Here is a 23,272-nt window from a genome sequence, read left to right on the forward strand (position 1 = left end):
GCTCCCTGCAATGTCTTCTGCTGCGTACATGGAAACTCACTATAAGCTGAATTAATGGTAGCACACAAAAGAAAATTCTGATGAGGCCTGGGGCACTACAGAAAGTAGTGACAAACTTCTCCAGCCAGGCCACACCTCTGAATCAGCTCTCTAGGAGCTGGGCTCCGGGCCATAGCTATTTCTCTTAAAGGGGCAGCATGCCTGATATAGTTGATAATGCTTACATTACACTTCCTCCCCAAATCATTGGTAGTTAAGACCTGGCAGATCCAGGCCAACCATTAGTCAGAGTGAGGTGACTATCTCAGGCAGCATATGCTGGGAGGCAGTTGGTGGTCCTCAGTTATTCCTCCTGAGCTCCCTGACCATACCCTTCTGTTGGAGAAGAGAGCTGTGCATCACAAAGCTTGCCCTCCACCCCACTTATCTCCCTCCAGGGCAGAGCAGTGCCCAGTTGCTAGTACTGAAATAGGATTCGCTGCTATATGTGGAATGGGTGCATGTGTGAACCATGCTGTCCTGTGCCTCAGGCAACAAAATGTATTGGGCTGGCTTTGAGACCTGGGCTCTGTGGGTGAATCATTGAGACGGTATGCATTTCCTTCCACAATCTCCAGCTGACCTGGCTTGTTTTCTGGGTCAGCCAAAAGAAAACATTGTCAGAAGCACGTTGCCTTCTGAATGACCTGGGCACAACCCAGGTAAGCCAAATAATGAAATTAATTCATTGCATTATTTACTTATACTGCACAACGTTTGTATAATTCTGGCAGCCAATGTTTTGGCTGATCTATGTGGAAATCACACATATATCCACACACCCATCAGCCCAACTTGGGAGAATATCTTTTCCCCATGCAGTCTCTCTTGCCTGGCTTTCTGTCCCACAAAATCCTAACTCCACTCTTTCCCACTCCCTCCTGCCCCCAGGTCCTACTTCCCAGGTCTCAACACCATAAGCACCAAACTAGGAACATACTATCCATGACATTCATAACTGCATGAACCGTTTTTTAAAAGTGAACTGCAGGTGCAGGGAGGGGCGGATCAAGAAGGGAAGAGAGCGCCCCACCATCACTGGAACCGGATCCATTGGGGTTAATGGGACATTGACCTTCTAATTTCAGACTACCCTCAGCCAACCCCTATATGCCTGCCTTCTTACTTGTGCACAGTCCAGTGGGCAGCACTTCCCAGCAGCTTACTCTGAGGTGCCCCTTGTAGAATTCAGCAGAGAGGAGGAGAGTTGGCTCCGCCTTTCATTGGCTCTGGCTCCACCTACTGCTGGCTTCCTTGCTGTTAATCTACCAGTCCCAATGGGCAACAGTCATCACTGAACATCATTGCAGGTTCAGAAGCTGACTGGAATGGTAGTTCAACCTTACTCCAACATTAGCAATGGGACAATGTCTGCCACAGTGCTTAAGGGCAGCAGCCTAGTTGAGAAGGTGCAAAATGTGACCCACATAGCTCCATCCTCCAATGGAAGCAGATGGCTAGAAGGAGGGGCCTCTGGAAGGATAGATGGAGTCTGTTGCCACTTTCCTCCGCCACTCAGCATCCACCACCTGAGGCAGCCGCTTTGCCCTGTTTAACAGGGCTGGTCCATTGTGCCACATTTTCTTTCAAGGTCACATCCATACCGTGCATTTAAAGCACATTATTCCTCCCCCCAATCCTGACAACTGGAGTTTGTTAAAAATGCCAAAAATTGTAGCTCCATGAGGGGTAGACTACGGTTCCCAGGTTTCTTTGGGGCAAGCCATGTGCTTTTAATGTTATAGTATGGATGTAACCCTTCTCTACTTTGCTTGAGAATTACATTTTCTGAGAGGTCTCCCGGCTGCATTGCACACTGCAAGTAAATATACCAGAAAACAGATTTATTTTTAAAAACATGAGTTTAAGTGAATGCAGTGTGAGGTATGTTCATGAAAAAACTGTCCATTGTTTTTAAATTGTTTATTAGATCCCATTTGTATAAGAATGAGGAGAGGGAATAAGATCACATTTTGGTTAATTCTAAGGTAACTTGAAATGTATTTCTTCATGTTTCTGAAGAGTGGGGCACTGGCATGGGAGTGGCTTGTGTGTCATACATAACAAATGCACATGTGTCTGTTTAGCTGCATGTATATGCGCTGGGGAACCTCAGTGGGCTGTGGCAACCAAGGGCAGCTGCAACATCTATTACATGAGCCTGTGCATCTGAATAGCAAAGTAAATACAGATGGTGTAATACTACATAGCATTTATTATAGTACTTGAGGGAGTGCAAAACACTTCACCAAAATTTATCAGCATTTATTATCGCCAGGATCAAACTGCATGTTGCGTGGCGGTTGCAAGACTGGAATGCCCTGCAATTTTGTGTTTCTTTGTTTCTTAAAAGGTATCTGGAGGCAGGGGTTAATTGGATTGAGGTGGGAGTAGAGAAGTCTAACCCTTTGCCTCTGAGCTGGTTTCCTGTATTAAATCACCTCCCACTGAAGCTGTACATAAATGTGTATGTTTTCCTCTATGCAGCTAGTACCAATTTCATCAGAACATAGGAAGCTGTCCTGTTAAGTATAAATCAAGCCATTGAACCATCTAGCTCAGTTCTGTCTACACTGGCTGACAGTTTCTCTCCAGGATTTCAGATGGGAGACATTCCCAGCCTACCAGGAGATGTCGAGGATTGAACACCTGGGACCTTCTGCATACAAAGCTGACACCTTACTCCTGAGCTACAGCACTTCCTCTTTCAAGCAAGAGGAGGAGTCAGATTAGGGCCGAAGTCGGAGGACAAAGATTTAGACCAGGAGTGGCAAACCTGTAGTCCTCAGGCCACACCCAGGCCCCTGCAAGTTGTTTTGTGGAGCTCCCAAGATCCAACTGCAGAGCTCCAAAATACTATGTAATGTAGCTTTCAAAACACCCCTGTAAGGTCAACCAGCATTATTATCAAATTGTAGGTGGAGGGATATAAGAGATGATGGTGCAGTTTGGTAATTTTAGACTCAGGGTTTAATGGCCTTATTGCTACCCCACTTTAGATGTTGATACAGCATCTGCCTTGCACACAGAAAGTTCCAGGTCAATCCCAAGAATCTTCAGGCAGTGTTGGGAATGTCCCCTTTCTGAGGCACTGCCAGTTTAGATGTCTAGATGGGCCTGACATCATATAAGACAGCTTTCTATGTTTCTATTCTGCTTTCTTTAAAATGTACGAAGCCACCCAAGCTGGGTTTGGGGACCCTCGTGCTCTTTCTACTGAGTGGAGCCCTGGATTTCTCCCCCCCCTCCACCCCAATGGCACCACTTGAGGTCACTGAGTGAGTTCACAGCTGCAGTGAGGTTTGCCCTGGGGACTTCCCAGTTCACAGTCTTAACTGCCAGCTCTCAAGTGACATAAACATGATTTCCAACAGGGAAGTGGTACCTGTGTCAAGAATCCCATCACATTTGAAGCAGTCCTGAAACTGCCTTGTCTTGTTTTGTAGGGATAACTCATCCTGCCCATCAACCTGTCCGACAAGTTTAGGCCTGCCGCACTGTGGAATGGCTGAGACAGTGTTCCTTGCTACGCCTTTGAAACAGGGCTATACTAATGCCATGAAAACACAGCTCTGTACTAATAACTGAGATTGCATCAGTTGTTTCCCTCAATATTTTTCTTCCTTCCTGATCTGTAAAGAATGAAAGGCATGGGGCGGGGGAGGGGGTTTGGCCAAACTGAACTGTTTTTAGTATTTTCCCTTAAAAATCTGCATAGCAAATCTCAATGCCTTCAAATCTTTTATACTATGGCAAGAGGATCCTGCTGCACATTGATGTATTATCATCTCTCAATAAGTATGCTCCTGTTCAGCGTGCTGTCTAGCCAGCCAGGGCCCTCCCTCCAGCAAGCCATTCCATCTCCATCCCAGACCCAATTTCATCATCATTACTATTACTATTATTATTAGTTAGTCACTTATCTCGCCTAGGACAACCCAAAGCAACTTACAACCAACCAGATAATAAACCCCACATAGGTAAAATTAAAACCAAAAAGAAAGAGAATTACATTAAAAATATCCCACCCACTTAAATAGTTAAAGGCCAAAGGTCTGGTTATAGAGGAAAGGTTTTGCCTGGCACCTAAAGATATATAATAATGGTGCCAGGCAAGCCTCCCTGGGGAGAGCATTCCACAAATGGGGAGCCACTGCAGAAAAGGCCCTTTCTCATGTTGCCACTCTCAGGACCTCTTGTGGAGGGGGCACACGAATAAGGCTGCAGATGATGAGTGCAGGATTCAGGTCACTTGATATTTTCTTTTTCAGGTGACACTCAGCATTACATGGTTACTGTGCATGCTCAGTCCTCATTGGGTTTACTAAAAAATAACCCATCTCTGTGTTTGAAATTGGCCTCATTGCAGCCAAGTTGCTTCTAATCCCGATTCATAATTTTGTGAGCTGTTTTATACTATGAAATACATCCCAGTGCAAATTTTACATTTAGTTTAATGATAGAGTGACTGCTTTGCATGCAGGATGTCCTGAATATTTTCCTCAGCATCTCCAAGTAAAGCTGGAAGAAACCCTGGTCTGAAATCCTGGAGAGATGCTGCCAGTCAGTGTGTAAGCTAGATGGACCAATGGTCTGACTGTAGAAGACAGGTTCCTTGGTTCCTATGTATTCATTTGGCACTGGAAATGCACCCTTTGCACTATGTCTTTCTTTCAGGAGGCAGAAATAGGCTCGAATTTGGTCCAGCTCCCATCCACCACTGCAACTGCAGTGAAGGAAAAAGATGGAAGCATCTACTGTCAGCCTGAATTACTATATGAAGGTGAGAGGCCATTGTGTAGCCGGTGGGGAGGGAGACACAGTGCATCTTCTAAGTCTCATAATTTCTATTCAGGGATGTATAAAATATGACTGTGATTGAAAATATTCCACCACCTTCCTTGTGAAATGCCCATTGAAATGATTAATGACCTTATAGGACAGGGCTAGCTAACATGGTGCCCTTCCATTAGTTCCAGCCAGCATGGCCAAATGCCATGGAAAATGGCTGTTGAAGTCCAACAACATTTTGAGGATGCCATGTTGACACCCATGCTCTAGGAACTTGACTCCAGATATGATCACAGTTGCAGACATGACCAGCTCCCAGAGGGATTACACAGGAAGTCAGTCTTACTGTATTCAATACTATGTTGTTGTTTAGTCGTTTAGTCGTATCCGACTCTTCGTGACCCCATGGACCAGAGCACGCCAGGCACTCCTGTCTTCCACTGCCTCCCGCAGTTTGGTCAGACTCATGTTTGTAGCTTCGAGAACGCTGTCCAACCATCTCGTCCTCTGTCGTCCCCTTCTCCTTGTGCCCTTAATCTTTCCCAACATCAGGGTCTTTTCCAGGGAGTCTTCTCTTCTCATGAGGTGGCCAAAGTATTGGAGCCTCAGCTTCACGATCTGTCCTTCCAGTGAGCACTCAGGGCTGATTTCCTTAAAAATGGATACGTTTGATCTTCTATACTATAGGCTCTTTAAATATATTTACCCCTATATCAGCAGTGATTCTGTTTACCTCTTGTTGTTTATGAGTACAAATTGTTCTACTTCCCTTGCAGGAATAGAGCTGCCTCGCATCAATTATGACTACAATGGCAAAAAATACAGATATATCTATGCCACACAGGTTAAATGGAGTCCAGTTCCCACACAGGTATGCTGTCTAAAAACACACTTCCTCTTATAACATGTCATTGTGCAATGCCAATAAACATTATACTGACTTTATTATTTAAACAAAATCTGTTTAAAGCCAAGGCTGCCTTTCCTCTGACCTACAACTTCGCAAGATACTCCAGTTGCCATTTGCAGGCCAGGGAGCTAAGTACAAGCAGGGCAGTATTTGAAATAAGCTGCCTAAGGAGGAGGTGGCATCTCCTTCCTTTCAGGTTCTCCACAGAAGTGCTTTAGATTCAAGGTGGCTAACCTGTTGCCCTTCAGATTTTGGAGTCCAGCTCCCATCAGCCCCAGAAAGCATGGTCATTGGCCAGGGATGATGAGAGCTGTGGTCCAACAACATCTGGAAGGCCACAGGTCCCCCACCCTTGTTTTAGATGCTTCATTGAATCACGTCCGTTTCTATTGTCCATGGCCTATTTTCTTTCTCTTATAATTGATGATGCCACCTAACACAATTATATGCATAGATCACAGCTTTAGCAACAACCAAAGGGCCCTGAATTAAATTTGCTTGACATGCATGTTTTGTTAACCCTTAATTAAGGCTGTTGCTTCTTCCTGAGTTAAGGTCAAGGAGGACAATAGGGAGAAAATAGAGCTGAGAATAGACTTCCTTTTTCAGCAGCAAATCTGACCCAGAGTTCAAACGTTTTCCAAGTTATTTTGGCAACTTTGGAAAGTTGCATGAAATGTGACTTTCATTCCATAATTATTGATCAAGCCAGAGATACGGAAGTGGGACCATGAAGTAATATCCATATGTCAGGACCATATCCTGTATTCTAGACTCCATCTTAGCGTTGCCATATTTCAAAAAGTACGAACCAGGACGCCCCCAAAATTGTTGAGCTTTTTTAAACAAACCCCAAAGTTGTTGAGCTTTTTTTTTTTTAATGCAATTTTTCAATTGACCTGCCTAAGATCCGGGACAAAGTGCTCTCTTTTGGAAATTCCTCCCAAACATCAATTCTGCCTTTGAAATCCCAGTAATATCCAGGAAAATCCACATATATGGCAGCCGTACTCTGTCTACATATAATATCTAGGGATGGGCAAATCTGTCCATTTCAGTTGCTCTCAGTTTCTCATTTTTCCAATCTTAAGTTCAGTTCCCCACATTTCCAACTCAATTTTCAATTGTGAGTGTGTGTATTTTTAAAGTCCTCATGAAAATTCATTAGCATTTTAGTTCAAATTTTGTCTAATTGACATGTTATATGCAATTTTGCCTTAATAAAAATAATACACACATTTTGGGAAAGCAGTTTCCACAAATATAATGCATTGTTGTATGTAATATATGCAATTTCATGCACATATTACCCCAGTATGTGCATTTTTGTACACATTACTTGGCTTGAGAACTGCACTGCAGAATTCAGAAAAGTGCAAACTTTGAAGGATGCTTATGTTTCAGTTTGTGCATTGCTTCAGGAAGTGCAAATTAGGTAGGTTCACTTTTGAATGTGAATCTGAATCAATCTCAATATTTCTACACATAAAATAATAATAATGGGGATGTTGGACAGAAAAGTTAAATGAGTATGTTGTTTGATTATTTCTTACAATCGTAATTTTAATCTCACCTTTCAGGATAGAAATCTTTCCAAGGTGACTCACAATGAAATATTAAAACAATAATAAATATATTTAAAGAAACTATATAATTTTATTTACTACTTCTATATACCCCATTTCTGCTCAGGGTAGGTCACAGTTTAAAATCATGACTTATAATCTAATAGACACAGTATAAATAAAAATGGGGAAAAGAAAGCAAAATACATGAGCTGGGAGGGGAGGAACAAAATGCTAGTAGATTCCAGCCAGGCCAACTGATAAGTCGTTGCTGTCTTGCGTCTTCCTCAGATGTCCCCGGACACGTTGAAGGGGGTAGGGATTTGCTGCAGCATCCCTCCCTCTGAGTCAGGCAGTTGGAATGGGGATTAATTTTATTTTGGGGAGGCATGCAAATCTAAATCAGGAAAATATTTGAAGAATTCTATCATAACAATGCATTTCCCCTCTTCTTTGTTCACCTAGGTAGTTAAAGTTGACACTCTGACGAAGACGGCACTTCACTGGGAGGAAGAACATTGCTGGCCAGCTGAACCAATCTTTGTTCCTAGTCCTAATGCCAAAGAGGAAGATGATGGTAAATGACATGATGGTTCTAATGAGGGAAAGTGTGAAGATTTGCGAAAGTTAAGACCCATTTTTAAGGGAATGCAATTTTATTAGTCGCAAAAAACAATATTTTAATTTAAAGCCTTTCTCTTTCACAAATAGAACAGGCTTTAAGAAGCTGCTTTTACCAAGAATAGAGGCAAACAGTTTTTTTAAAGGGATTTGAAGGTAGTATAATACAGGCCTTGTTTACCTTACTGTGATGTAGATGCTCATTTATTATCCTGCTGCTGTCTCTGGTCAAACAAGTTTGGGAGGCTTTGGGAGCATTACAGAAACCTGCAAAACCAGTGACTAGACAGCCAGCTTTCTCTCTCCCTTTCTATCTCTCTGGTTTTGTTGTGGGAGAAGAAACTGCTCAAATTCTGCTGGAATCACAAATGCATACATACATCATTTTATCGGTATGCTGCCTTTTTATAGTTGGGACCATGCTCAAGGCGGCTTACCACATGGGGGAAAAAATATTACAAATATAACAAAGGTCATAAACAATAAATAAAACACATCAAAAAGTACACAACCAAACTGAAATAAGTTCCACATAAATCCTAAGATCTAAAAATAAAGATACGGGGGGAAAAAATCAATAACAGCAACAACCCCCTGCCAAACAAGAAACCACTAAACACAACCCCAACTCAAGAGCCAGTCAGATTTATTTGTTAAAATATATTGGTCATCATGCCAAAAGTACAAACTGTATTAAGGTATAGTGCAGATAGGACCTGGTATTCAGAGACATGTTGCCTCTGATCCTGGAAGCAGTATATAACCAACATGATGAGTAGCCACCAACTCTTAGGTGCAGGAGAGGGAATCTATCTTCCAGTCTTGCAAGTCAGTGAGTGTCCAGAATCTCAGGCAGATGGATTTACCTCATATTCTTTCAAATAGGAAGTGTTGAATTTATGAGCAGTTACTAAGGTACTGGAGTAGGTACTAAGATACCTACTCGAAATGGAGAACTGGATTTTTAATGACTAGATTGGCACATGTCATCCTTCCATAACAGCCCCTAAACCTTGTTTATATCACCAGTAGAAATTTCTTGACAATGCAACTCACTTATCCACTGACAATGCACAACTCAGAACAAAGCAAAGCTACATTTCGCCTTGACAGGCACAGAGGCGTGTACAATGGATCTTTCATGCAGCCTATTGGAATGGCTTATCATCAAAGGGCCTCGTCTTAAACTGTGTAATAGTCCTGGAGATTAAGGCTGTTTTGTCTAAGCTAAACAGCAGAGTCAGCAAACACAACAGCAGTTGTTTCATCACACTCTGCCAGTTCTGTTTTGGAAGAACTGCAGATAGGAGCAAGACATAAATATATGCTATAAGTAACTAAGGCTGTTAACTAATTGAATATATTTTAATTGATAATATCTGCATTTTAATTATATATTCATTTAACTGATTACATGGTAAATGTTTGAAAACCAACAAAACCTCAACATAGGAGCTTTTTGATGTATTGATGGGAGATGTGAGAACATCCAGTTTAATAAACAAAAGTTCCTGCTCAAGATTATAAGGAAAAGTCATCGTTAATAGTTTCTCTACCTATTTCAGTAACTTCAGTTTTCAAGCAAAACTGATCCTTGGAAGCTTATCAGGGTGAACAATCCCTGGAATGTGCTGGAATGTGCAAGGGGTTCTTTGCCAAAGTGCCCCTGAAGCTAGAGAGTTTGAAAACCACTACAGGAACACATAATAATAATAATAATAATAATAATAATAATAATAATAATAATGTGTGCCATTAACTTTGCATGGGTTCAAATCTCTTAAGTAATATTATAAAGTATTATTATTATTATTATTATTATTATTATTATTATTATTATTATTTCAAATTTCTTTCCTACCCTTCACCATAATGTCCCAGAATGCAACTCTTTGGATTTAAACTTTGCAGGCTTGTCAATGACTCACTTAGTCCATGGCATGTTGGCTAATGTAGTCTGAAAACAAGTCTTTATAATCTGGGCTACATTCCTGCTTAAGTGAGTGCTCAGCATTTGCACACATGTTGAGAAACCATTCCAAGAAGCTGCATGGAACCATTATATACTTGTGGTAATGCTGACTTAATTGGGAAGCTTGACATCCACACATTGCGGCTTTTGACACATGTCACTTTCCTTTGTCAACTGTCCCCATTGCATTTATTTGTCACGTGTGCCCTGCACATCTTTCAAGAAGCTCAGGGTGATGTATTTGGCTTTCTCCCATTTTATCATCATAACAACAGCTCTGTGATATGTTAGGCTAAGGGACAACAATAATAATACATAGGATTTATTTATTTTTAAAAAAATAGTTTATATCAACACAACAAGCACAGCTATAACAGAAAAAGAAGCTGCCTTACACCACTTGCCCATCTCCCTCAGGGCTGTCAACTGTGACTGGCAGCTGATCTCCAGGGTCTTGGGAAAAGAGGGGTCTTCCCAGTCACCTGCTCTCTTTTTAACTGGAGATACCAGGAGCTGAACATACAGGCTTTTGCATCCAAAGAAGGTGCTCTATTACTGAGCTATGGCCTCTCCAGTTTCTTTACTTGGGGAGTATGTTTTTATTGTAATTTTATAATACTGAAATCATACAGGCATGCTACATATAAGAAAAACAAACAAGAGAGTATCAGTGAAGAAAACAATGCAGGGCATATAAAATCATATCAAAGAAGCATTTGCATTCCCAAGTGTTAACATTACATACTCCATTAAAGTGATCATTAAGATTTTTCCATCAAATAACAGTTAGCTTGTTTCCAGTTAATTCTTTTGCTTTTTAAGCGGCCAGCAGGCTATTTCTTCCATGCAGCAACAGTGCTTTCTTTTTCATTGCAGTTTAGTAGGAAACTATTAACTCCCTGTGCCAGGGCAAGCTCCAAAAGTTAAGCATAAATTAATATCCATTCCATGCCCCCACTGCCCCATCTTCTAAAAAAAAAAAAGAAAAGCCATATTTCAGGAAAATCTGTTTTAGCATATACTCTGTTGCAACTTTAGGTATCATCTTGTCACCCATCGTAACGTCAGATCCCCAGAAACCACCTTTCCTGCTGATACTGGATGCCAAAACGTTCAAGGAAATAGCTCGGGCCATGGTCAAGACAGATCTGCACCTGGACTTACATGGTCTCTTCATACCTGAGAAAGATTTGAAAGTGGAGCCTGAGGCAGATTTGGACAACGAACACGAATAAAATAGACTGTTTCATGTTATAATCCGAACATTGTCTTGCTGCACACTGCTGAAAAAATTGCTGTGATACTCCAGTCCTCAGCACATGCACCTGTATATTTACCTGCAATGCTGGACTAATGGCCTGGTTCTTGGCATATGGTGCAAGCTGTCTGCAGTATTTTCTGGGTGCTTTTGCCAAGCTTTGCAAGATGTCTGTGCAATGAACATACGACTTAGTTGCTTGAACAAAGTGAGTTTACAATGTGGTGTGTGCGACATGAATCACACTTTCCAAAGTTTGAAATCTTCAAGGATTGTGTTCAGCACATAATTAGAAGGAAACCCTCGATAATCTGAGTTTGTCAAAAATTCTGGTGTTTAATCGCAATTCACTTGAGATTCATTGTCAGCTGATTACTTTGGTGCTTCATTTGCTAAATTCAACAACCAAAGTGAAATGTTAAGTTAAGGTGCTAAAAGATTTCTTGACCTGACATTCTGTATTATTTCAAAAGAAGGCAAGGCTTATCCTCCTTCCTGTGTGGAAAAACGTTTAAATCCAGAATGCTTTTATATTATTTTTAATTACCGTATATTGTAATTATATTTAAAGCAAGCCTTTTTCCTTTGAATCCTTCAGATGTACTTATTTTTAGATCTTTTCTTTAGGAACTTCTAATGCAAGTTCAGTGGGCTTACTGGCCTTACTGTCTCATAAGTAAATTATGCTTTGCTATTTCAGCAGAAGCGAGATTGTGCTCATATATTTTTTTTCTGTTTAAGAGAAATATAACCAAGCTAAGACTAAGCACCGTATCCAAAGAACCTAACAATTAGTAGTGACAAAAGTAATTTTACATGCCGCAGACAGAAATACTTCTCTCATATGGTATTCCCTAAGGTATATTAAGCAAAATATTGTAATAAAATAAAGATAACCTTAGCTAAACATACTGTTCTGAAGCCAAGGGCAAAAGAAACCAGAATATGATTTGACTTCAACTTTAAATATGTCTGATTTTAAAAAGGTCCTAATAGGTAAGTATTGCCACAAATGCTTAACAAACGTCATCTGTCATTTTGCAAGCTGCAAAATACTCATGCAGAAGTCTTACTTCTGAATACATATAAATAACATTGCATTATTAATCTTAGATCCCCCTCCACCCCCAACTGCACCCCACCCCTGGCATGTCTTTTGTTATTATTTTCAAATATCCAAACATAAATAACATTTTTCTAGTTGTTCTGCTGGACCATAAAGAAGGCTGATTGCCGAAGAATTGATGCTTTTGAATTATGGTGCTGGAGGAGACTCTTGAGAGTCCCATGGACTGAAAGAAGAACAAACCTATCCATTCTTAAGGAAATCAGCCCTGAGTGCTCACTGGAAGGACAGATCGTGAAGCTGAGGCTCCAATACTTTGGCCACCTCATGAGAAGAGAAGACTCCCTGGAAAAGACCCTGATGTTGGGAAAGATGGAGGGCACAAGGAGAAGGGGACGACAGAGGACGAGGTGGCTGGACAGTGTTCTCAAAGCTACCAACATGAGCCTGACCAAACCGCGGGAGGCAGTGGAAGACAGGAGTGCCTGGCGTACTCTGGTCCATGGGTCACAAAGAGTCGGACACGACTAAACGACTAAACAACAAGTTGTTCTGCAACAAACCCAGTTCAACCACTGCCTTTTCTTTCAAAGCACATTTAACTCTGCACCTCTTAAAGAAAATGAGCTGCTGGGAAAACTACCCACCCATTCTGTAAAAGGGTGTGTTGTATAGCTGTCAACATTTCCCTTTTTAAAAAGGAAATTCCTTTATTCCAAATAGGATTCCTCGCAAGAAAAGGAAAAAGTTGACAGCTATGGTGTGTTGTTCTGTGGGCTTTATTTATTTACTTCATGAAATTTATACACTTTGAAAACCCTCAAAGCAGTTTACAAAAGAGAGAGAGAAATCCACAACAAACATACAAAAGTTAAAATACTAAAGCACATTAAAATTACCTCGACTTTCTAAGCATCTGGATAGGCTTGTTTTAGCAGGTTTCTAAAAGAGTACAGTGAAAACGCCTACTTGATCTCGATAGGCAGGGAGAACGCTAAACAATCAAATTCTTGCAAAGGCGGAATAGGTATGTGGCATCTGTAGTAGTGCCAATTTCGCTGACTGAAGTGGTCAAGTGGGCACATGTGGGATAAGGCAATCTCATTGGTAAACTGGTCCCAAGTTGTTAAGGGCTTTATATGCTAATAGTGGCACCTGGAACTTGGCATAGTAGCAAATCAATAGCCAATGAATATTTCTGAGCACAAATGTTATGGGCTGACGAGGCCTCTTTGTTCCAGCCCTCCTCACAGCTCAATCCAACGCATGTTTACTTGGAAGTAAATTTCACCATAATCAGTGTACTTGGCCCTTCAAAAGGATGCATTCTTAAGCACTATACAAGATCTAGCCCTTTAGAATAGCATTCTGCCACCATAGCAGTTGACTTGCCTGCGATCCTTTGAAATTATGGACATTAATTCAATAACTCACTGTCCATTTTTCTATAGCAAGAAAAGTGATAGCCATAAATCTTAGAAAACAGAAGAGGGACACATAGCCCTGACTTCTTCCTGTTCTCATTTGAAAGCCACCATTTTGTGGCAGGGTCGTTGCCATTCTTATATTTTGACCCTCTCCTTCCTTCAGGTTCGATTCCCCGGCATCTCCAGGAAGAGCTAGCAGAGACCCCCATCTGAAATCCTGGAGAGCCACAGCTGCTCAATGTAGAAAGTACTGAGTATATCTGGCAGTTTCTTATGTTCCCAAACAGCCTCTGGAAGGCAGATAAGGCTCCTCCTGCTGTTATTAAATCTTCATTCTCCCAGTACTGCTGCATACACAGAAATGCATATAGTTGCAATTTAAACCAGCTTTCCTCAACATGGCATTCTCCAGGTGTTTTGGACTACAGCTCCTAAACCAATCCATAGGAGTAGTGTGCCAATTTTTTTTATAAAAGCACATTGCCGGTATAATAACAAATGAATCCTCAATCTGGAAAGGAAGGGGGATTCAGATACTGTATTCTAACTGGGTGGCCATTCATGGACAGAAATCAAACCTAATTCTGTCTTAACAAGGAACTTGGCATGGTGCAAGGAGATTACAGCCCAGGTGCCATTGCATTATTCTGTCTCATGCCAGCTTAACTTTCACTTTGGCTCCACCTAGAATTTGATAAATGTCTTTGGAGCTGAAGAATGTTTCAGACCAGAGGTGATTTGGGAAATCACCATAATGTATCTAAACACAGTAAGCTGCCAGACCCGTTGAAATTAAGTTAAATATCACACAGTTCATGCTTCATTTGTTCTGATTAACTCCAGGGGGCAAAGTATATTTACCGAGGGAATTTCTGGTTTGAAGCTAAAATCCGAAGTATGTTTAATAGAAACCAACATGTTTATTTTCATTCATTCATCATTTTTTTTTATTTGTATGCCGCCTTTCCACAGTTAAAAAAACAATGCTCAAGGCGGCTTACAGCATAACAAGATTTACATAATTACAAAAGTCATAAACAATAAATAAACCACATCCAAAAAATACACAACCAAATGGGAAACAATTTCCACATAAATCAAAATCTAAAACTAAGAATACAGCATTCATATCAGAGTTTAAAATGACATAGGTAAAAAACAAAAACAAAACAAAACAGAGCCCCCTCTGCCCAGCAGCAGCAGTGGCAGCAGTCCTTTATAGAGCCCATCAGGCCCCGCCCTGGGCCAGGTGGTGAGTAGCAGGACTGGGGCCCTCAGGCGCTGAGCAGGGGAATCCTCCTAGATGGTAGCCGCAACAGCAGTTCTTATAGGCCTGTCAGGCCCCGCCCTGGGCCAGTCACATCAACAATGCCCTGTTAAAAAGGGGGAGCAGACAGCTGCAATTCTCTCACTTTAGACAGTTAGCAACTGAGGACAGTTTGCATAATCCTTCAATGCTTTTTTAAAAAAATAAAACTATATAAAATTAAGCATCGTGGACTATGGAGGAAGTGGATAGAGCATGCCTCCACAGGGCATTTTATAGTGGAGTTTGCGTGGCTCACACAGGTAGGTTTTTTTTGCAGTAACCACAATACATTGTCTTTCTCAAAATGCCATCCCATCCTTCCTCCCCAATTAAATCTGGATTTACCATTTCCATGTGAGTGTTTTGTTTTGTTTTGACTTACTGCATTTTATGTGTCTATAGTAAATCTGGATTAAGTGGGGAAAGCATATGGGATGGCATTTTGCTGAGGATCACTTCATGTGTATGCTGTGTAAAACTTTCATTCATGAGAAACACCGAATCCACAATAAGCTGCTGTGTGGAAGCACTCAGATAGCTATTTTGCTCCCTCTGTCATCATACTAGAAGCTGAATGGTGGTAGATGCAGGTCTGGCAAAGGGAAATACTTTCACCATGTAGGGATAGTTAAACTACAAACTATGCTTCCACAAGATGTAGTGATGGCTACCAACTTAATGACTTTTAAAGGGAATTAGCAATATTCATGGAGGATAAGGCTAAAAACTGCTGCGACATCATGTGTACAGCACCCCAAAAAAGCTTGTGAGCTTCTAATCAGCATCTGGTTGATCAGAATGAAAACTAGATTATGGTCTAGATAGACTTTTGATCTGGTCCAGCAGGGCTCTTACTATCCCATTCTTCTTCCTCCCTAAGAAGCCCAATGGGCAAATAGCAAGTAGTAAAAACAATGCAATTAAGATAAAACATGTTGTGAACAATTAAATACAATTAAGAACATCTAAAACATGTTAAAATAGCCACATACAACTAATAATTTCAAGGTTGGTGAGAACAGTAAGTTGTAGCCAATACTACTTCTGCTCCAAGTAGTTCCATTGTAATTAATGGCCATGACTAATTTAGGTCTATTAATTTCAATGGGTTTGCTATGAGTAAAACTTACTAGTTGGAGACAACCCACTATCTTTCAACCATCAAATTCCTGGGTAATCAGGAAATGTTTTTAATTTCCTCCTGAGTGTTAATAATGTCTTATTTTGTTCTTAATACTGAGAGTTAGCTTTTAATTGATAAAATTGGATACATAGGGCACTTCCAGATATGCTATTTGGGGAAATGCAGGTTGTGCAATTAAAGCTAATTTGGAGCTCTAACACAACACACCTGCTTTCCTGAAAGATCCAATTTTTGCACTACGTGAAGTGAGGAAATGCACAGGAAAATGTGGGATAATATTTGCCTGATGCAACATTGTCTAACTTCCTCCAAACAAATCAGAACGAGTGCTAATTAAATAGCCAGTGTCATCTAATTCACCTGCGGTCAAATAAAGATAATGCTCAATAAACAAATAAACAGGCTCATCACAGCTATCTGCCAATCACCCATTCCCACCACCCTTCTGAGTAATACCCCTCCCCACCTTCTCACTATATAGAAGGATCTGGCAACTTCTGTTTCAGTGTATCTGAAGAAGTGTGCATGCACACGAAAGCTCATACCAAGAACTAACTTAGTTGGTCTTTAAGGTGCTACTGGAAGGGAAAAAAAATTGTTTTGACTATGGCAGACCAACACGGCTACCTATCTGTAGCTCAATAAACAGGTTGCTTGGAAGTTCTATGCTTTGGAATGGTTAAGTAGGGCTTTGAATTCAAGTTACCCAGATCGGACTATTAACATACACCCATAGGATATGCTGGATCTTACAGGCCTTTGGGGCTTTCTACTTGAAGGGGTTTGTGCAACTTGAAAGCCTGCTACTCTAATCAATGTAATGTACAGGTTCAATGTAAGTGTGAGGAGTTGGGTTCAGCCAACCATGGCCTTGAAGCTGTGCCATTGCAGGTACTACTAGAAATCAACACTGGTGGGCCAAAAGTGGTGTTCTATGACAGACGGCTGAAGGGATGCGGGTGGCGCTGTGGGTTAAAAACCACAGAACCTAGGGCTTGCCAATCAGAAGGTCAGCGGTTCGAATCCCCACAACGGGGTGAGCTCCCGTTTCTCGGTCCCTGCTCCTGCCAACCTAGCAGTTTGAAAGCACGTCAAAGTGCAAGCAGATAAGTAGGTCCGGGAAGGTAAACGGTGTTTCCGTGCGCTGCTCTGGTTCACCAGAAGCGGCTTAGTCATGCTGGCCACATGACCCGGAAGCTGTACGCCAGCTCCTTCGGCCAATAAAGCGAGATGAGCGCCGCAACCCCAGAGTCGGCCACGACTGGACCTAATGGTCAGGGGTCCCTTTACCTTTTATGGCAGATGGCTACCTGATGTCAGGGGCAAACTGTGCTACTTGATGTCAGGGGCCACCCTGTGCAAGGCCATTTGACACACTCACAGTACCTGCTTAAGCTGGGCTTTTGGAAGGAGGTATGAGGCTCTGGCAGGGTCCTAGAGCCCACCCATTTCCTTCCCAAAGCTCAGTAAGAACTTGCCTGGCTTTGGGAAGGTAGAAGGAGCACTCTAGGACCCTGTCAGGGCCCACATGCCTCCTTCCTGAAACCAGGCAACCACTGACCAGGTGCCCTTCTTAGTTGCATGCCCGGTGCGCAACCGCTTGCACTGCCCTAAGTCCACTCCTGCTGCTGTGCTCTTAACCTCTCCTCTCCCTGGCTACATAAAGAGCTGGGACAGCAGGTCCTGAAGCAATTTCACAGAAAAAGCAGAAGATAGATAGGGTAATAACATCAAGAAATTGGAAGATCCAGGTTGAAGGCACTTGGTGGAATGCCAGTATTGGAGCAACATCAATGTTTTACTCTCTTATATCACAGCCAGAGCCCTATATCCAGCCTTGCCTCAGATCAGTGACTGCATCATAACACAAGGTCACATCCATACATACCAGAGAATCATGGGAACTGTAGTTTACCCCTCACAGAACTACAATTCCCAGCATCCTTAACACACTATAGTTCCCCCAACATTATTTGGGGGAAGTCATGTCCTTTCAGTGTATGATGTCCACAAATCGCTTTGCTGATGTAAACAGTCTTGAGTCCAATAACATCCCTTTCTACCGAAAGCTTTTGTCAGACAAACTTGCTTTGGGTCTGTTTTAGAGCCTTGATTCCATTGCCACTGAAGTAAATGGCCAGATCTTTGTCTTCAGGGATGCAGGGTCAGAACATAAAGCTCAGCATACAATTAGGGCTCTTGAAATCAATACAAGCACTTAAGGAGTTGCACCATAGACCAATATCCTGGAAGAAATCTCAGGCAGAGGATTAAAATCAGGGTGAAGCTGAAAACATACCATCACTTGCAGGCAGGCAATATAAAAGGGTGTGTATGTTTTTGTGGAGCAGGGCAAGGCTAGTCAGGATAACTTGCTTAACACCAAACCTACGCCACTGCAATGACTATCCTAAAGTTAGATCAGGTGATCTTGACATTAATTTGCATGAATAAAACAGGACGACTGTTTCCCCTCTGACCCAAATGTTGCAGTGCAAGCTACTTCACGTGATGTTTTTCCTGCACAGGGGTCATTAAAAAACACTCATACATGCCCTACCAACTCCATCCTTGCATTTAAAGTGTAATGCTGAGGTTTATTATGGACAGTGGCTTCCTCGCCTACTTCCTGTTCTTTGGCTGTCAAATAGCCTACAGCAGTAGGCTATTACAGAGCGAGAGAAGGAAAGCAGAGCCACTCCATCAGATCTACTGAGAGCCTTTGGGCTCATCCACACTTCCTTTGAGGCCTCATTTCTAAGCACACGTCCAGGCTTTCCAGATTCAGGTTTGATCAGTGGGGTTTTTTGTTTTGTTTTGTCCTGGCACTTTCCCCAGGAAAACTTGACTTTTACCGCTGAATCGGAGCAAATGGCAATAGGGTTTTTCTGCAGATTGTCATTTGCTCTGATTCTGCTGTAAAATGCTGGTTTCTCAAGAGAAAGTGATGGGGGGACAGACAGGGGGACAGACAAACCCTGCTCAGACACGGACCTGGAAAACCTGGACCTGTGCCTAGAAAGCATGTAGCAAAGGTTAGTGCAGACAAGCTTTTTTCCTCAGTGGTCACTTAGCAATAGCCGCTCCATCAGGCTGTAGCAGAATGAGATGAGAGGAAAGAATCGAGGCCATTCCATCAGCTCTACTCAGAGACAGTTCTCTCAGCTATATCCACCTCAGCTGGTCAACCTTTAAGAACTGTTATCTAAATTTGGAGAAAATTTGGAAAAGTGCAAATTTGGAAGGATTGCTGTGTTTTGGTTCAAGTAGTTTTGGAAAGTGAGAATTAGACAGATTAGCCTACATAACTGTGAATTGAATCAAATTTCTCCCCCATCCCTACCTTCAGACCTCACCCTTCCTTTCTTTTCTCCTGGAGGAGGGATGAAGGGAGAGAGCCAGCTGGAAGAGGATGGCTGGGCCATTTCCTGTTTTGTTTTCAACAGGCTTCTTTCCCATTTTTTGCATCTAGGTTTGTTCTTCCTTGCTCCATCTGTTACATCACCTGCTTTCCTTGTTGACCTAGATAGGTGACTTGAGAAGCCAAGTCATTGTTTACAAGTTGAAGGGAAAACCAAAAACACAGTTCTGCTTCCTTACATCATAATCATTAACAGGTGACAGCAGAAACAAATTACCGTACTTCTCTTGAAATAATTAAGACAAGGTCACCCAAATTATTGGCTTTCACATTACATGCAGTCAAAGCACAACACCCTTGGTTAGGAAATTTCCAAAGCAGCTGTATTAATGGAGAAACACACGGGCCTTCTTACAGGTGAAGTTCCTTGAGCGTCCTCAGCTTTGGGAGTTTATTGAGCACGAGGCATTGGGTTGTTCCACATTTCTTTCTCTTCCAAGCTGACTGGGACAGATCATATTCAGTGCAGCACACCCCATCCCACACCCAAAGGAGATCATTGCATTGTGTGCATGCATGCATATGTAGGGTGTAATTCTGTGTTGTGCTATGCCAAATGTTCTTTCTGCTTGCCTGATGGATTCCCCCCCCCCCCCCGTAATCCCTAAATACTGTTCTGGGGGTCTTCCTGACCACCCAGAGCCAATTTTAGGGAAGGAGAGGGGGGAAAGCCCCATTTCACAAGCCAAAATCTTTGCACAGGGCTCTTTAGGCGAATCCTGCCCGTAATGTCTGCTTCTTGTAATGTTACGGAGAGATGCAGAGTACTAAATTTTGTGCTATATGGTGGGAACTAGAATACTAAAAGCTGGTCAACTCCAACACACAGCCTCAGAATCTAGGACAGAGGTGGGGAAATCTCAGGTCTAGGTGGGCGAATCTGTGGGCCTCTCTATCTGGCCTTTGGGACTCACTCAAGGTCATACACACTCCCCAGTTACACCCCTCACCATCCTGGGGTGTTTTTGGTTAGCTGCAACATGCCCTCTATCTCTGATAATGGCTCTTGCTTGCTTGCTTGGATGGAAGATAGAGGGGTGAGTGTGTAAAAACCAGTCTTCCGTACAAAGCCAAATTTACATTAATTATTCTACTCATTTTTGTCACTGGCCTCACAAAGGTTTTGTGACCCCCATAAAAAATAGCCCCCACCCTGATATAGGATGAGCCTTAGTATTTAATTGTTCTTTTTATTAATATTTTTAGGCTGGTTTTCTGGGCAAATGCCTTTCCAAAGGAGCTTACAAGCAAAATAAAAGAGAAAAACGGTACAAAAAGTAAAACTTTAAATCACTCCACATCAGCTTCTAGGTGCACTATGGTGATAGCTGCCAGAACTAGCACTAAGAACCTGCAAATCTGGATGGACTTCCGGCGAGGCAGCATGGCGGCAGCAGCAGAAGAAAAGAGCTCCTGAAGCCAGCCAGAGTAAAAGGCTCTGGTGACCGATTCCCGGACCCCCCAGAACTGCTGCTGCCAGCACTGCCAACGGAGAGGAATTGGGGGTGCCCGGGCATCTATCAAAGGAGCCAAAACACCCCCCCCACGACCTTGATTGAGCCGGAAAGGCACCCGACCCCCCCCCCAACAGCCAAGAGGAGCTCCAAAACCCGGAGGACAGTGGAACTAACGCAAAGAGGGAGAAAGAAAGGGAGAGAGGAAGAAGAAGAAAGAAAGAAAAAGGAGCCCCAAATTTACCGTTGCTGCCCCCATCTCTGCCGACGGGAAAGCAGAGGAGAGGTAGGTGAGCACGGTGAAGGCAAAATAGGCTTCGGGGAGGAAGGGAAAAAAAACAAAAACGCACGTGGCTGAGCCCTACCGGGAGCTCCAGCGGCAAGGAGAACACAGAGAAGCTGCATAACAAAGGAGACCACAGAAAAGAAAAAACAACCTTCCCCCCCCCTTTTTTTTTTTTTTAACACCCCCCTTTTTTTAACCCCTTCCTCCCCCTCCCTCCCTCCCTTTAAAGAAAATATATATATACATCTTTCTTATCCCTCCCCCCCCATATACCTACTTTTACCACTTTTCTTTTTAAAAGAGGGGCCACTGCTGCTGCAGCCACCCTTTATTTGAATCTTTACTTTTATTTCTATCTTTTCTACTCACTATTTAAAGACACACTTTTCCACACACACATCCTCAATTTAAACCTCATTTTATTTCCACCTCAAACCCCCCTCTTAAGATTTAAAATGGCAGTACCCAGAAAACAGCCCTGAACCATCACAGGCCATTTCCTGGGACTGCCACTCCGCCCCAGACTTTCCACTCTCTTTTACCTACCCTCTTTTACCTATACTTTACTCATTAAAAAAAAATAAAAAAAAAAAATAAAAAGCTCTATTTAAAGACACCCCCCCTTTTTTTTTTTTTTTTACCTTTAATTCTCATTTTTATCTTTTACCCGTACATTTTTGGTTGCTTTTCTGCAGACGGAGAGTGGTGGCGGTGGTTGGGGGGACATATTATTATTATTTTTTAAAAGACAGAGCAGAGCCATACAATTATTCTTCTTTTCTTTCTCTTTTTAAAGCTCTTGTTCGCCTGCTCCTGAGGGGGGAATCTATCGCCCCCAGCTACGACCACCACTCTCTTTTAAAACAAAAATTTCCTCCATATACCCATTTGGAGAACAAAAAATAACTGCATGGTTTTGTTTGATTTGTTTTTCTTAAGAATAATATTTCCCCCTGGTTATTGTTGTTATTTTTTGCTTGTGGGAAAGTAATTAAAAATGGAGGAAAATTAAACATATACCCTCTAATCTCTTGCATCTCTACCTGCTAACCCCCTTCCCTTTATATGAACTGTCTGTCCATTAGTCTACCCATCTCTGCTTACCTGCCCCCCCCCCGCCTCGGCGGCACCGCTGAGGCATCTACAGAAGCCCTAGAGAAGTTCTTAAAACACAGGCTAGAAGTGACACAAATGACCACCTAATCGAAACGCTCTGTAAAAGCCACCAGCCAACAAAGCCTGATCAGCTCAGCAACCCAACAATACCCAGGAATCACCACTGCCACAACTCCTAACCATCACACGCCCAACCCCAAGAGGACGCCAAGCCAACCTCAAACCAAAACCATCAGGGAGACCGAGATGACACCAACCAGGGAGATGGCAAACAATGCTAAGATGGTAGCTCCCCTTCAAGATGATGACCACCCAATAACGAAACGAGATCTGAGGGAAATGGAAACACGATTAGAAGAAGCACTGAAGGCCACAATGGCTCCCATGCAGGTACTAATCAACAATCTAACCTCCAAAGTGGAAGCTCTAGAGAACAAGAACCAAATGCAAGAAAGAATAATAGAACAATACCGGGAGGAGAACGCACGTGTGAACAAGAAACTGGACGAACTGGTAAACCAAATGGAAGCAGAACACAACGAGATGAAAATTAAGCAAGCCGACCTTGAAGACCGCAATAGACGTTGTAACATCCGCTTCCGCAACTTTCCTGAAAAAACAGAGGAGAAAAGCCCAGCGGACCTAATTATACGCTGGCTGAAAAACACAATCCCAAGCCTGAAACTTGAGGCAGAGGACTTGGAGAGGGCTCACAGAGCCCTAAAACCTATGCCAAAACCCAGCGCCCCCCCAAGAGACATCATTGTATGTTTCACACGCTACCGAAAGAAGGAAGAAATATGGCACCAACTCAGAAACTCAAGCAACCTTCGATATGGAGAAACCCCCATTCTGGCCTTACAGGACCTATCGCAGGATACCCTAAACCGGAG

The 23,272-nt window shown here is 42.4% G+C and overlaps 1 protein-coding gene across 1 annotated transcript in view; it reads left to right on the forward strand.

Annotated features, from left to right (window-relative positions):
- BCO1 (beta-carotene oxygenase 1) overlaps nucleotides 1-11,861 on the forward strand; it is a 30,452-nt gene extending 18,591 nt beyond the window's left edge. The window contains exons 8-11 of the mRNA XM_028739605.2: nucleotides 4,717-4,822; nucleotides 5,607-5,701; nucleotides 7,771-7,882; nucleotides 10,937-11,861. Of these exons, the coding sequence (XP_028595438.2) occupies nucleotides 4,717-4,822; nucleotides 5,607-5,701; nucleotides 7,771-7,882; nucleotides 10,937-11,133 (510 nt within the window). The 3' untranslated portion in view covers nucleotides 11,134-11,861. The remainder of the gene's footprint in view (nucleotides 1-4,716; nucleotides 4,823-5,606; nucleotides 5,702-7,770; nucleotides 7,883-10,936) is intronic.
- Nucleotides 11,862-23,272: the final 11,411 nt, after the last annotated feature.

Source organism: Podarcis muralis, chromosome 7 (assembly GCF_964188315.1).
Source record: "Podarcis muralis chromosome 7, rPodMur119.hap1.1, whole genome shotgun sequence".
Classification (NCBI taxonomy): Eukaryota; Metazoa; Chordata; class Lepidosauria; order Squamata; family Lacertidae; genus Podarcis; species Podarcis muralis.